Source organism: Puma concolor, chromosome E1 (genome assembly GCF_028749965.1).
Source record: "Puma concolor isolate L17-30 chromosome E1, mPumCon1.1.hap2, whole genome shotgun sequence".
NCBI classification, from domain to species: domain Eukaryota; kingdom Metazoa; phylum Chordata; class Mammalia; order Carnivora; family Felidae; genus Puma; species Puma concolor.
Window position 1 is genome coordinate 6,199,382 of NC_141680.1, and position 14,926 is coordinate 6,214,307.

The 14,926-nt window shown below is 49.4% G+C and overlaps 1 protein-coding gene across 1 annotated transcript in view; it reads left to right on the forward strand.

The window, feature by feature from the left end:
• The window catches only part of DNAH9 (dynein axonemal heavy chain 9), a 342,468-nt gene that overhangs the window by 240,232 nt on the left and 87,310 nt on the right, over nucleotides 1–14,926 (forward strand). The window contains exons 50-52 of the mRNA XM_086686045.1: nucleotides 1,081–1,506; nucleotides 9,470–9,589; nucleotides 12,303–12,491. Of these exons, the coding sequence (XP_086542171.1) occupies nucleotides 1,081–1,506; nucleotides 9,470–9,589; nucleotides 12,303–12,491 (735 nt within the window). The remainder of the gene's footprint in view (nucleotides 1–1,080; nucleotides 1,507–9,469; nucleotides 9,590–12,302; nucleotides 12,492–14,926) is intronic.

The window sequence follows — 14,926 nt, forward strand, 5'->3', positions numbered from 1 at the left end:
CCCCGTTCATGCTCTGTCTCTCTCTGTCCCAAAAATAAATAAAAAACGTTGAAAAAAAAAATTTAAAAAATAAATAAATAAATAAATAAACAAATGTTAAAAAACAATTTTTTTTAAGAAAATAATTGCAAAAGCAAATGGAGCATCTTCCCAGAGGCTTCCATCAGGAAGGTGCTAGAAATAATCCCCCTTCGTTTGTAGATTCCCAGGCCCAAGAGCACCCCCAAATTAATTTGGCACAGGGGACCTAATCTTCACAATCAAGATTTTTTTCCCCCACTTACAAAATCAGCTCCCACAATGAGCGCTTGTGAGGTCACAGGCTTCCCACTGATGGTCACGCAGACCTTAAGTCAACGTCACCTGCGTTTATGACAGTTTCACTTACAGATTAGCAGGTCTGTCTGCTCCCAATTTGCAGATGGAAACACGGAGGCCTGGAGAGCTGAAGTGACAGCTTGGGAAGGCCAACCCTTTCGGGCCACATCTTCCCAGGGCAAGTGACAGTTGGGGCCGAGGACAAACCCACGTGTGGGCAGAGGCAGTGACGGCTCAGCCTGTGCCCAGCCTTCGGCCCAAATTATTTCCTGGCAGAAAATGTCACTTTGCTATCAGGACAGTCAAGTGCAGTAGAACGAACTGATGGAAGAAAGGAGTTTAATTAAAGGGAAAAAAATTGGTTGGGTTAACAGTGCCGTTCTTTTCCATCCAGGATGGAAATTAATTTATAATAACCTTATCTTTTATTCATGGCAGGCCGCCCATTTCAGGGTGCGTTGGCATCCCTCTCTTTTTCCGTTGAATGTGAAATAATCGTGCGTCTCTAATGGGCCGCGAGTCTGTTAAAGAGCCGAACACACAGAGCTGAGCCTCAGCTCGCCGTTCGGGAAGGCTGGAGCCACCGGAGAGCAGCTCTGGTTCCTTTTTGATGAGTCATGACATTTCGAATTCAGAGGGCTCGGCATGCTTCAACGCAGCCTGTTCAGATTGAGCGCTCCGGAGCCCCGCTCCCATTAGCGGCCCAGGACATAGAAAGCCCATTGCTCCCTCGCCCCTCACGACCTCCTTCTCTCTCCTCAGACCAACCTGACGGAGCTGAAGTCCTTTGGCACCCCGCCACTGGCAGTCAGCAACGTCACGGCCGCGGTGATGACCCTCATCGCCCCCGGGGGCAAGGTCCCCAAGGACCGGAGCTGGAAGGCCGCGAAGGTCAGCATGGCCAAAGTGGACACTTTCCTGGACTCCCTCGTCAACTTCGACAAAGAGAACATTCACGAGAACTGCCTCAAGGCCATCAGGCCGTATCTGCAGGACCCAGAGTTCAACCCCGAGTTCGTGGCCACCAAGTCTCACGCGGCTGCGGGCCTCTGCTCCTGGGTGATCAACATCGTGAAGTTCTACGAGGTGTTCTGCGACGTCGAGCCCAAGCGCCAGGCATTGAGCAGAGTCACCTCGGACCTCACCGCCGCCCAGGAGAAGCTGGCAGCCATAAAAGCCAAAGTCACCGTAAGTGAGGCCAGAGTGCCCCCAACCCTTCTGGGCAGGCTCCCCCGCTTCCCAGCACCGGTGCGTCCCAAATTTTTTGTTGTTGTTGGATGTTTGTTTCTTTTTGACAGAGAGCGCAGGGGAGGGACAGAGGGAGAGGGAGACACAGAATCTGAAGCAGGCTCCACGCTGTCAGCCGTGAGCCCGACGCGGGGCTCGAACTCACGGACCACAAGATCATGACCCGAGTCGAAGTCGGACGCTTATCCGACTGAGCCGCCCAGGCGCCCCCTGAGTGTCCTGATTTTTAGAGAGAGGCAGGAAAACCAAAGTGCGATGCAAAAGCTCCTGATTTCTCAGTAGAGGCGAATTTTTTTCTTTCTCAGCTACTGTATAGTCCACACGAGACAAATCCACCAGACCGTTGGTTTTAGGTCACCTGCACCATTCTCTGGAAGCTTTTAAAAGCGGATAGTGTAATGTCATTTGGGCGGGTGGTCCCTTGACCATAAATATGAAACTGTGAGGGTTGTTAGCTTTTATTAACCTCTTGTGGATTTTTTGATTGCATCCGCCACTCTCAGGATTGGGGGATGGGGTAATCTTGGATTGACACCTGTTTGAGAGAGATTCCCCTTGAACTTCACCTTTGCCCTTAAAACGGAAACCACCAAAGCGAAGGTAGAAATCGGAGTCCCACAGGATGGCAGAGCCGTTGACCATCCAGTCCAGGCTGTGCCCTTTACGCATGTGTGACCTTTAGAAAGGCCTTCAAAATGCCCACACTTAATGAGTGCCTGGGTGACTCAGTTGGTTAAACGTCCAACTCTTCGTTTCAGTTCAGGTCATGATCTCAGGGTTCGTGGGTTCAAGCCCCACGTTGGGCTCTGCATTGACAGCCTGGAGCCTGCTTGGGATTCTTTCTCTCTCCCTCTCTCTCTCTCTCTGCCCATCCCCTGCTTGTGCGCACTCTCTCAAAATAATTAGCTAAAAAAAATTAAGTGCCCAAACTTAAGTTTCCTGAAGTAAAATGGACACAGTAACATCCCGCTTCACGAGATCACAGTGAGGACCAAAGGACAGCGTGCCCGCAGAGCCCGTGGGACCACGCCCAGGGGCTCAGGCCGCCGCGCTGCCCTGGTCACGACAACTATCGGTGCACCACCTCTCCTGTCCTTCCTCCTCCTTCCACCCCCTGTGTTCGCTCACAGGCGTGGCCAGGTGCTGGGGATCAGTCATTCCCGTGATCAAGTTCAATCCAAAACACTTCCTGGGTCCTTCATGTCTCCACGTGCATTCCAGGCACGTAAGATTCTTACAGCAAGTGCGTCACGATGATAAGAAAGGGTTTCACAGATCATGAGATGCAAGGTGGCAGACTAGATCAAATTCTACGGCTCAGGGCGCCGGTTCAAAGATCCTTGCAGCCAGTCTCTCTCTAAAGGTGCTTTAAAGCAAAGCAGCTAATCTCTGTATGTTTGCCTTATGAATCCACATGTTGCGGGCCCGTCTACTCAAAGCAGGTGATAATCACCACAACGGTGCCCTTCTTCAAAGAATACAAGGTGCGTAACACCCTAACGTCCGCAGGACTGATGGTTAAGGGGGAAAGCGTCCTGACGGTTTTCATACTCTGCAGAATCTCCCAGAAAAGTGTTAAGAACTGCATTTTGAAGGATTCTTTACTCAAGTTATTTTAACTAAAGGAACATTTGGTGCGGAGGGAATGTTTGCAAAATGTTTATACCTATTCAGTAGCCAACATTCGCACGATGGGCCCACTCAACGTGTGAAAGCAGCAAGCAGATCTTTCAAATACTTGGCTACCTTAGGGAGGCACCGCTCTTCTGCCAAAGTGTTTTTTGGGGGAAAAAAATGTATTTTTGCTTTTAACAACCTTCTCCCCATCCTTTGCTTATCCACACTCCTGTCAGCGTCCCAAGAGTTTGAAAACTCCCCCACTAATGACAGAGGTGAGGGGCTGACATCCACCCCGAATGTGAAGGGCCACCCCGGGCAAGGAAATTCTTCCTATGTGCCACGGTGGCCATGGGCAGACTTCTCCAGTCCCCAAGCCTTATTTTTAGGATTTTAGGATAATTCCAAGTAAAGACTGTTCTATCCAAGGTACAGTTTAAAAAATTTTTTTCCAAACAGATTATAAAATACATAAAAACACAAATAGTTGTAGTTTTACCTGGGGGGTATATTTTTTTAAGTTTTTTTTTTATGTTTATTTGTTTTTGAGAAAGAGAGCGTGAGCAGGGGAGTGCCAGGGAGGGAGGGAGACACAGGGTCCAAAGATCCAAAGCAGGCTCCAGACTCTAAGCTGTCAGAGCAGATCCCGACGCGGGGCTCGAACTCACAAACCACGAGATCGTGACCTGAACCGAAGTCAGGTGCTTAACCGACTGAGTCACCCAGGCTCCCTTGGGGAGATGTATTTTGAATAAGTTTTGCTTATTGGCATTTTCTTTCTTTCTCTAATGAGCATATACTAATGTTACAGTTTATAAAAATAATAGTAATAAGGGGCACCTGGGTGGCTCAGTCAGTTAAGCATCTACTTCGGCTCAGGTCATGACCTTGCAGTTCATGAGTTTGAGTCCCGTGTCGGGCTCTGTGCTGACAGCCGGGAGCCTGGAGACTGCTTCAGATTCTGTGTCTCCCTCTCCCTCTCTCTGGCACTCCCCAGCTCACACTCTGTCTCTGTCTTTCTCAAAAATAAATCAACGTTAAGAAATAAATAAATAAATAAAAAATCTACAGGAGATCATTGTAAAAATCTGATTTCTGGCCAGTCTTAAAGTAATCAGAAGATTCTAAAATATCATGAACTGACCCTGGAGTTGAGTAGCACCTTGCCATCCAATCCAGTTTGGTCGTGGTCCCCACCAGTGCCTTCCCCAAACCCCCCCCAGTGCTAGACTCATCTGACCAGCTTACATCATCTTCCAGACCTCTGTCATCTGAACTTCTGCCTTCCACCTGTGTGCTGGGCTGACGTCCTGTTTCTTTTTTTTTTTTTTAATGAAATTTCTTGTCTCATTGGTTTTCATACAACACCCAGTGCTCATCCCAACAGGTGCCCTCCTCAATGCCCATCACCCACTTTCCCGTCTCCCCCCACCCCCCCATCGACCCTCAGTTTGTTCTCTGTATTTAAGAGTCTCTTATGGTTTGCCTCCTTCCCTCTCTGTAACTTTTTTTTTCTCCCTCTTCCCCTCCCCCCTGGTCTTCTGTTAAGTTTCTCAGGATCCACATGAGTGAAAACATATGGTATCTGTCTTTCTCTGCCTGACTTACTTCACTTAGCATCACACTCTCCAGTTCCATCCACGTTGCTACGAATGGCCAGATATCATTCTTTCTCATCGCCAAGTAGTATTCCGTGGTGTATATAAACCACACCTTTATCCATTCGTCGGTTGAGACATCCTGTTACTTGATGGACCTTATGCAGGCAGTTGACTTCCTGCTAGATGAGGCCCTAAGGTGTTCATCCCCACGTCTCCCCAATGATACCATCACGACAACTTCTTTTGGTTGACATGGCCTTTGTTTCTTGCCCTCTCACACAGAGGCAGCTTCATAGGAACCCTCAGTTTTCAAGAAAAGATGATTACCCTTTCCGTCAGCTCTTCCCCCGAACTCCTCCCTCCCAGCTTCTGTTATCATTACTGATTGTTACTTTTGCTTTTGAATCATCAAGACTTCATTCTGTTCTGCCACCAAAAATGAAGGGTCCCATGCTCTGTTCCCTGATCGGAAAAGTTGAAAAATCAGTAAATTCCAATTATATTCTATGAACCTACCTATATTGTTCATAGCAGATCTAACTGATACATTAGAATTACATGTCCTTTTTTCAGTAGAAATTTTCATTTGTTATTTCTTGGTAACAACCACAAAATGCTATGTGAGCTAATGAACAAATTCTGAAAACGTGAAGGATATACCATGAACACACAAAACTCGCCATTTCTATACACAAGCATTGAATGATCCAAAAAGATTAATAAAACAATTCTGTATGGGGCACCTGGGCGGCTCAGTGGGTTAAGCCTCCGACTTCAGCTCAGGTCATGACCTCACTGTCCGTGGGTTCGAGCCCCGTGTGGGGCTCTGTGCTAACAGCTCAGAGCCTGGAGCTGCTTCGGATTCTGTGTCTCTGACTCTCTCTCTCTCTCTCTGTCCCTGTTCCATTCATGCACTCTGTCTCTCTCTCAAAGTAAATAGACACTTTAAAAAAAAGAAAAAAGAAAACTTTTTTGAGGATAGTTGACCCACAGTGTTACATTCACTTTCGAGTGGACAGCATAGTCATTAGACAAGTCTGTATGTTCTGCTATGCTCAGCACAAGCGTCGCTATGACTTGTCACCATACAAAGCTATTACAGCATCATCAACTGTATTCTCCATGCTGTGCCTTCTGTCCTCGTGACTTACCCATTCCATAACTGGGAGCCTGTATCTCCCGCTCCCCTTCACCCATTCTGCCCATCCCCCTACCTCCTCCCCTCTGGCGACCACCACTTTGTTCTCGGTATTTGTAGGTCTGATAATGCTTCTTACTTAAAACAATTTCTATTTTTTTTTAAATTTTTTTTTTCAACGTTTTTATTTATTTATGGGACAGACAGAGACAGAGCATGAACGGGGGAGGGGCAGAGAGAGAGGGAGACACAGAATCGGAAACAGGCTCCAGGCTCCGAGCCATCAGCCCAGAGCCTGACGCGGGGCTCGAACTCACGGACCGCGAGATCGTGACCTGGCTGAAGTCGGACGCTTAACCGACTGCGCCACCCAGGCGCCCCAACAATTTCTATTTTTAATACGTTTCCTTTTTAATACGATCTTTTCCCCTCCCCCTGGAGTTTCTACTGGCCTTTATTTTTTTTTTTCCTCTGCCATTAATTCCTTTTGTATAGCCTCAATTACTCTTTTATTAAAGTTTACTTTTTATTTTGAGAGAGAGAACGCAAGCAAGGAAGGGGTGTGGGCGGGGAGGTGGAAGAAAGAATCTCAAGCAGGATCTGCACTTTGCACAGAGCCCGACAGAAGGCTTGATCTCACGACTGCAACATTATGACGTGAACCAAAATCAAGAGACAGAAACAACCGGCTGAGCCACCCAGGCACCCCTAGCCTCAATTAAAATCTCCGTGCAATCCAATATTCTGTCAAGTCCGTTTTTACTCCCAAGACCTTTCTCTCTTGTCCCCATCTCCAAACCCCAATCAGTGTTGGAGATTAAACACATTCACTGCTTTCTTGGGTTGGTTCCAAGAACTTCTAGAACCGCTGCCTTCTCCTTCCTCGATTTCTTGTTTGTTGTAGCTCCTTCTTAAGTAACTTTCTCAGACACGTTAACTAAGAGGTAAATTTTATGAAGGGTCCCAGTCTGGAAATGCCTTTAATTGACTTTTAAACTGACCCAATTGAGGTGCTTGGGGGGCTCAATCGGTTAAGCATCCGACTTGGGCTCAGGTCATAATCTCATGGCTCATGAGTTCAAGCCCCACATCGAGCTCTGTGCTGACAGCTCAGAGCCTGGAACCTGCTTCAGATTCTGTGTCCTCTCTCACTCTGTCCCTTCCCCACTCACATCCTGTCTCTCCTCTCTCTCTCTCTCTCTCTCAAGAGTAAATAGACATTTAAAAAAATGTTTAAACTGATGTGACAATTTTGCAGAGTATTGAATTCTGATGCTAATTTTCTCCTCTTTACAACCCTGAATGCTTTATCCCTTTCTTTGGTGAGAAGTCTGGTGAACAGTCAGGGTCCCATTCCTTTGCCAGTGCACTGTGTTTCCACCTTTCTGGAAGTGTTTCCATCTTTCTCTTTATTCTTGGTGTCTGAAACTCTGCATGGATGTGCTTAGCTGCCGTTCTTTTTCAATTCATTGTGTTTGGCTCAGGGAGATTTATTTTCCTTCACTCCAAAAAGTTACTTTGTCTTTTTTCTTTAGTAATCTCCCTTCTGTTTCCTTTTTGATCGTATTTTCTAGAATGCATATTTGTTGGAAGTTGGACCTTCTGATGAGTCCTACGTTTTTTCTCAGAGTCACTTTGTTTTCTTATTCTTTCTAAATTTCCTCAAGTTCATCTTTTAACTCTTCCCTTGAATTAAAAAAACTTTTTTTAATGTTTGTTTATTTTTGAGAGGCAGAGTGTGAGCAGGAGAGGGGCAGAGAGAGAGAGAGGGAGATGCAGAATCCGAAGCAGGCTCCAGGTTCTGAGCCGTCAGCGCAGAGCCCTATGCAGGGCTCGAACCCACAAACTGTAAGATCATGACTTGAGCCGAAGTTGCACACTCAACCGACTGAGCCCACGGGGCCCCTTCCCTTGAATTTATTATTTTTTTGTTACATCAACAATAATAGTAATTTCCACAGTCGCTTTTGTGGAATCCCTGTTCCTTTTACTAGCATCCTCTTCTTGTTTTATGGATGAGACATCTCGAATCTTCCGAAGAAACTCATCGTGAAGGATTTTAGGCTTTCTTGTGCTCTCTGTGGCTGACGTTACCTCTTGTCTCAGGTGGTTGCTTTTACTGCCCTCTTGTTTACCTTCATCCAGGCTTCATCAAATGCCTTTTTGTCTTTTGTGTTTTATAAGAACTCAAAATCTGGTGAGAGCTCTGTAGGCAAGGGCAGAGCTGGCTCCCCGGAAGAACTCGTTTTGGGGATCAGTTGAGTTCTGTTGGCTACGTCCCATATGCCACAATGTGGCGTCCTCTCTCTGCCGCTGTTGAATGCCCTGCTGGTGACACGGATGCCTGGTGGCATTGGACACTGAGCATGGGAGTGGAGACGGGGGTAGAGGATCAGTAAGCTTCCAATAAACCCTTTTTCTTTCAGCATCCCACCCCATCACACCTGACGTGTCCAAATCCCCAGTGCCTATCCCCTTTGGCGAACTGAGGCCCAGTCTGTACTGCAGCTTCCTGTGCCCTGCTCTGGAACTTTCCACTCCTCTACGAGTCCAGTCTGCCATAAATCTATTGGAATCCCTCCCCCTCCAGTGACCCTCAACAATTGCGTAGTGTTAAGGAGTTGACATCTTCAGTTGTTGCATAATTATTTTAGAGCGGGCCTCGGGGAGAGGAGGAAGTAAGTGAGTGTGGCCAGTCTGCCATCATTAATCAGACAGCTCACCGCGTGCTTTTCAAACTGCTTGGCTGTATAAACTTGGCCCGTGAGTGGTTTCTCTTGTGACTTGGTAATGGCCAAAAAGGCAGCCCGACTCCATTATCATGGTGACCTGAGACATACTTCGAGGGCTGTGCCCCGTGTCCCTGTGTCTTTGTGAATGCAAATGTGTATTCCGGGGGGTAACAGAAGCTATGCACGTCGATTCTAAATTCTTGATCAATTTAGACAACCTTAAAACTATGTCTTTTTACAAGACGTTCCTCGACTTCAGGATCATTGGAGAGAATCGATGAGGTTAAGCAAAGGTGAGCTGTACTCCTAAGACCTTAAAGCAAGGGGAGGGCTTAGGTTGCAGACAGCCCAATCCCAAACCACAGACCTGCGGCCCCAGACACAGTGTGCTTCGCCCCAGGACCCCCGGGATCCTCCTGAACATTTTCAGGCCACCCCAGCCTTTGGTGCACTTTTGCTTTGAACAGCAGCCCTGGCCTTCGTTGATAGGCTCCTGCAACCCACTACAAGGGGAGACAGAATTTATGCACCCCCTTCTATGTCTGTCACCACCCCCCCCTCCTTGGCTCTGCACTGAGGTGGGAAACTCAGCCCTCTCGCTTGGGTCAGGACTGATCTGGACATCCACCCGGACTCTCCCCCAAGATCACCCCTGATTTCCCTTCCTTTCCTTCTCTGCCCAGCCTTCCTCAGTCCCTTACACCTTCCCCCCGGGGGCCTTCCTTAAAAGTCACCGACACATGCATCTGTCTCAGCAGCACTAGAGGTGACTCGGGCTGGAATTACTGATCGACCTCATGCTGCTTCCTCAACAGCACCTTAATGAAAACCTGGCCAAACTCACAGCCAAGTTTGAGAAAGCCACGGCAGACAAGCTCAGATGTCAGCAAGAAGCCGAAGCGACCGCAGGCGTCATCTCCCTTGCCAATCGCCTGGTGAGTGTGAGCCCCAGCAGCCTGAGCCTTGATCATATTATCCGAGCTTGTCAGGCGCCACAGAGGTGCAAAATAGAGCACAGCTTAGCGATGCTCTGACTTGGGAGGCGGGGGGGGGGGGGGGGGGGGAGGAATATTTAAATGTGCTGGGATGCGGGGACCAGATCCTGAGAAGTGTGAACGCACACCCTGGTGTGCTCAAAAGAGTTTTCTGGGGCTCCCAGGTGGCTCAATAGGTTGAACGTCCAACGTTTTCCGGGGCACCCGGGTGGCTCAATAGGTTGAACGTCCAACTCTTGACTTCAGCTCAGGCCATGATCTCATGGTTCATGGGCTCAAGTCCCACGTCAGGACTCATCACAGCTTGAGATTCTCTGTCTCTCTCTCTCTCTCTCCCTCTGCATCTTTTCCCCACATGCTTTCTCTCTCTCTCTCTAAAATAATTTTTTTTAATTAAAAAAAAAAAGTTTTCCTACAGAGACGGATCAGTAAGGAGGATGGGAGCCCTTGACCTATCAGACAGCCGGTGACACGTGACATGCTGATGTGCCTATACGCGCATCAGCTGGACGAAGGGGTCTAGGACGAAGGTAGCTGCGTGACAGGCGAGCTCCGAAGCTCTTACCCGTGTAACATCTGATGATGAGGGTGTGACCAGGATGAGGAGCTGAGAGAGAAGCAGGAGAGAAGGAGACCTCTCAACCCTGAGCATTTCTGAGCGTGACCTTGCCTATACGCACGTGTGCGCAGTCACACATCCGCACGCGGGCTCCAGCCTCCCTGCGAAACTAAATCCGAGGGTCACAGCAGGGTGCCTGTCTCGTGGGTGTCTAACAGACTGCCCCCCAAAACTTAGCGCTTTAGCACAACAACCATTTCATTGCCTCTCACGGGTTTGCGGGCTGGGAATCTGGGTAGGTTTCAACCAGCAGGTCCTCTGCCCTGTGTGGTGCCTCCTGGGGCCACTCAGCACTCTTCAGCCAGCGGCTGGCTGGTTTGCCACATGCACCTTGGCAGGAGCCCCTGGAAGGTCTCTCCAGCAGGGTACTTAGATGTCTTACATGGAGACCCAGGGCTCCCAGAGACAGAAAGCAGAAGGTCCCAGTCTCTTAAGGCCTGGGACCGAAACCCAACACAACATCACTTCCGCTGCATTCTGTTGGTCAGGGGTTCAGGGAGGGGGCACATAGACACCAACTCATTTTTTTTTTATCTTTATTCACTTTTGAGAGACAGAGACAGAGCGTGAGCAGGGGAGGGGCAGAGAGAGAGGGGGACACAGAATCTGAAGCAGGCTCCAGGCTCTGAGCCATCAGCACAGAGCCCGATGCGGGGCACGAACCCACGAACCGTGAGATCATGACCTGAGCCGGAGTCGGACGCTCAACTGACTGAGCCACCCAGGCGCCCCTGTAGACACCAACTCTTGATGAAAAGAGTGTCAGTATTCATTGCCTTTTTTAATCCCCTGTGGCTTATATGTTTCCTCATAAACCAGCTAAGATCCTGGAAGGCACCGTCCACGGGGTAAGATTTCTCTTCAATGGAGAGCCTTCACAGCACCTTTCTCTCCAAAGGTAGAACTGATACCTTTTTTATGTTTATTCCAGCCACCGTTTGTTTATAAAACAGAGCCAGGTTTTCTCGTTTAGGGAGAAGTGAGTCACAACCATGACTGAAATGAGCCATGGCTTCCGGGAAGAAAGGCGTGCGTCTGTGCAGTTGTCTGTTTCACCTGCTGTTGAGTAGCTTTGGGACGATGGTTTTAACTGAACAATTCAGTGTAGAGACAGCTCTTCTGCAAGAGGTAGTCCAGATCTCCCAGCTGGCCTCCCATTCCGCTCTCTGTTTGGCTTCCAGAACTTAGCACGGCCTTCTCTGCCTGGCCCATGAGTTTTCTGAATTGATCCTCTTGGGAGGCAGGCAGGCTGTACAGGCTCTGAAGCCAACCCTGTCTCTACCGACCTAGAGGTTCTGGAGAGATCCTTCCACTTTCTGGTCTTTATCCGTGTCACCTAAAAACTGGGCATGGGAATGGTTGGGCTGGCACATCCTTAAGGTTTCTTCCAGCTGTGATGTTCTCTGATGCCGTCTCTCAAGGAAGGAAAAAGGGTCAGTCACAACACAGACTCAGCTCTACCAGATGCCTACTGTAGAAAGGAGGCCCCTCCTCCGCAGAGAGGGGCTCCCCCTTGGAGAGGAGCACCAAACCAAAGCGGGCGGTCAGAGTCAGGACATGTACCGCCATCTTGGTGCCTCACGCACGGCCATGTTTCAGTACTTCTGACTCTGGGCCTTCATTACCATGTCTGTCTCCCCGCCCACTGTGAATTATTTATAGCGCATGGGATTGATTTTATTTCTTTTCCTCTCCCCAGCATTTGGAGAGGAGAGGGGGAGGTGCATGAGCTTCTAGTATGTTTGCATCCCAGGCACCGTGCTAAGTGATTAACCGACACGGTCGTATTTAATTTTCTCCAAGCCCGCGTTCACACCCTGTAATCCATCCACAGCCCCAATAACACATAGCACAGAACAGAACAGGGTCTTGTTCCCCAAAAATGTGCGACTCCCCGTGGATCCACAGGGCCACCTGAACGATGTCCCGAGACTGCTGCCACCAGACGAGCACCGTGCGTCCCGTGTGACTCAATCCCGGGGTCTGTATGCAGCCCGTGGGATGATGCGTCGTCTGTCCTCTCTGAAACCACAGGTGAGGGGACTGGCCTCAGAAAACGTGAGGTGGGCAGAGGCCGTGCAGAACTTCAGACAGCAGGAGAGCAAACTCTGCGGAGACATGCTTCTGACCACGGCTTTCGTTTCGTACCTCGGCTTCTTCACGAAGGGCTATCGGCAGAGCCTCATGGAGGGCACCTGGCGACCCTACCTAAGCCAGCTAAAGGTGCGTACAGCCTGGATTTCTCCTACAGCTCTACAGCCAGGGAGCTCTCCTGGCAATAAAGTCTTCTAGCTCTTTCTTGCATGCTAGTACCTGAGCATCCCCTAGTGATCTCTGGGGTCTGGGAGGGAGACCGCTGCAGCCGTGTTCCCATACAGTGCCCTGCCTTGCCATCCACTGCCCTCTGGGCCACCTGAGGACAGTGCCTCTCCCCTGTAAAAAAATTTTTTTAACGTTTATTCATTTTTTGAGAGACAGAGCAGGGCATGAGCGGGGGAGGGGCAGAGAGAGAGGGAGTCACAGATTCCAAATTGGGCTCCAGGCTCCGAGCTGTCAGCGCAGAGCCCGACGCGGGGCTCGAACCCATGACCCGCGAGATCATGACCTGAGCCGAAGTCGGACGCTTAACCGACTGAGCCACCCAGGCGCCCCGCATCTCTCCCCTTTAATTGGGCTCTCCGTGGGCACTCTGGTCCACTGCCCAGCAGGCTGTCTCAAAACTGCGAACCCCAAGAGTCTCCAAAAGCACCCTGAGTCGTCTCCACTGCCCCTGCTCTTGAGCCAAATGGCAGTGTCACAGTGGGGCCCAAGGCTCCCTTCCCAGATCTGCAACACACCTTGTCACTGGGTCCCAGGGCTGCACATTCTGTGCCCGTGGCTCATGGACCCCCTCGTGCAAACCCTTCTCCCTCCTTCTGTCATGTATAGTCGGCCTGTCCTCCTAGCTCCCAGCCCTTCCCCCTCTATGGTCAAGTGGGGAAATGCCGGTTCCTGATCGAAAGGGTTTCTAGAGCCGACAGTCAGAATAATTCCTAATCCTGTCCACTTTCCCATGACTCGTAGTCCTCAATCCACAAATGTTCACCGAGGCGTCAGCCTGTGTGTCCTCCCTAAAGGCCAGGATGGCCGCAGGAAGGTCCCAGTCCGGACGGTGGAGGAGACTATGTTCACGAAAATTGGCTGCAGTAAGAGTCAGCCGGACAGTTCACCATGTACAGGAAGAGTTGAATTCCAGAATGCATCTGTAGGTAGAGACCCAGAACATAAAACCCATATTGTCTAGTGGTGGTTGGTTGCAGAGATCAGCTCACAAAGGCTCATTCACTCGATGATTTGTGGTTTAAAAACTGTTACGGGGGCGCCTGGGTGGCTCAGTTGGTTGAGCATCCGACTTCAGCTCAGGTCACGATCTCACGGTCCGTGAGTTCGAGCCCCACGTCGGGCTCTGGGCTGATGGCTCAGAGCCTGGAGCCTGCTTCCGATTCTGTGTCTCCTTCTCTCTCTGCCCCTCCCCCATTCATGCTCTGTCTCTCTCTGTCTCAAAAATAAATAAAAATGTTAAAAAAAAATTTTAAAAACTGTTACGGAAATACATACACATGTACGTACTATTACGTACGTACTAAATACGTACTAGGAAATAAAAACGAAGCTGTTGTTGATCTCGAACACCATGGGAAAGGAAATTGGTTTTTTTTTTTAGTTTATTTATTTTGTGTGAGAGAGAAACAGAGTGAGCAGGGGAGGGGCAGGGAGAGAGAGGAAGACAGAATCCCAAGTAGGCTCCTTGCTCCCGGGGCAGAGCCTGACCTAGGGTTCAATCCCATGAACCGTGAGATCATGACCTGAGCCAAAATCAAGAGTCGGACACTTAACCATTTGAGCCCCCCAGGCGCCCCGAGAAAGGAAATTAATTAAAAGGGCAGTCATCAACTGAGTGAATAAAGATGGGGAGCTCAGTGACAGCTTAACGGGGATTTTTCTGGCTTGGTTTGGGGTTTGTAGACACTTTTGTGCTGTAGCCCCTTTGGCGGTCGGGAACGGGGGGGGGGGGGACCTATGGGTTTCTTCTCACGAGAATGTTTTTCGTGCATGAAATGGTCTTGAAATACATTTCTGATCCCCAGGGTAAGGATGGTTTAGAACTGGCCATCTGCAGCCCTCGTGAGTGAGATTAAAGGAAAGGGGAGGGATCGGACAGGGTTTCCTCAAGTAACTGGGAAGACAGACCACAGAGGACAGAGGCACAGAGAGGTTAAAGGGGCATGTGTGCGTGAACCTCACAAACATCCCACTAAATGAAAGCAGACACGAAAGGTCACCTGTCATAGGACTCCATTTATGTGAAGTATCCAGAGTAGGTAAATGCATAGAAAGTGGATTTGTGGTTGTTGGGAACCAGGGGGTAGAGGGGAGCAAGGGAGTGACGGGGCTTCCTTTTGGCGTGAAGAAAAATGTTTTGGAACCAGATAGAGTTGATGGTCACACAACATTGTGAAGGTACCAAATGCCATTGAATCATCCACTCTAAGATGGTTCCTTTAAGGGGCACCTGGGTAGTTCAGTTGATTGAGCATCTGACTTCAGCTCAGGTCACAATCTCACGGTTCATGGGTTCAAGCCTCACGTTGGGCTCTGGGTTGACAGCTCAGAGCCTG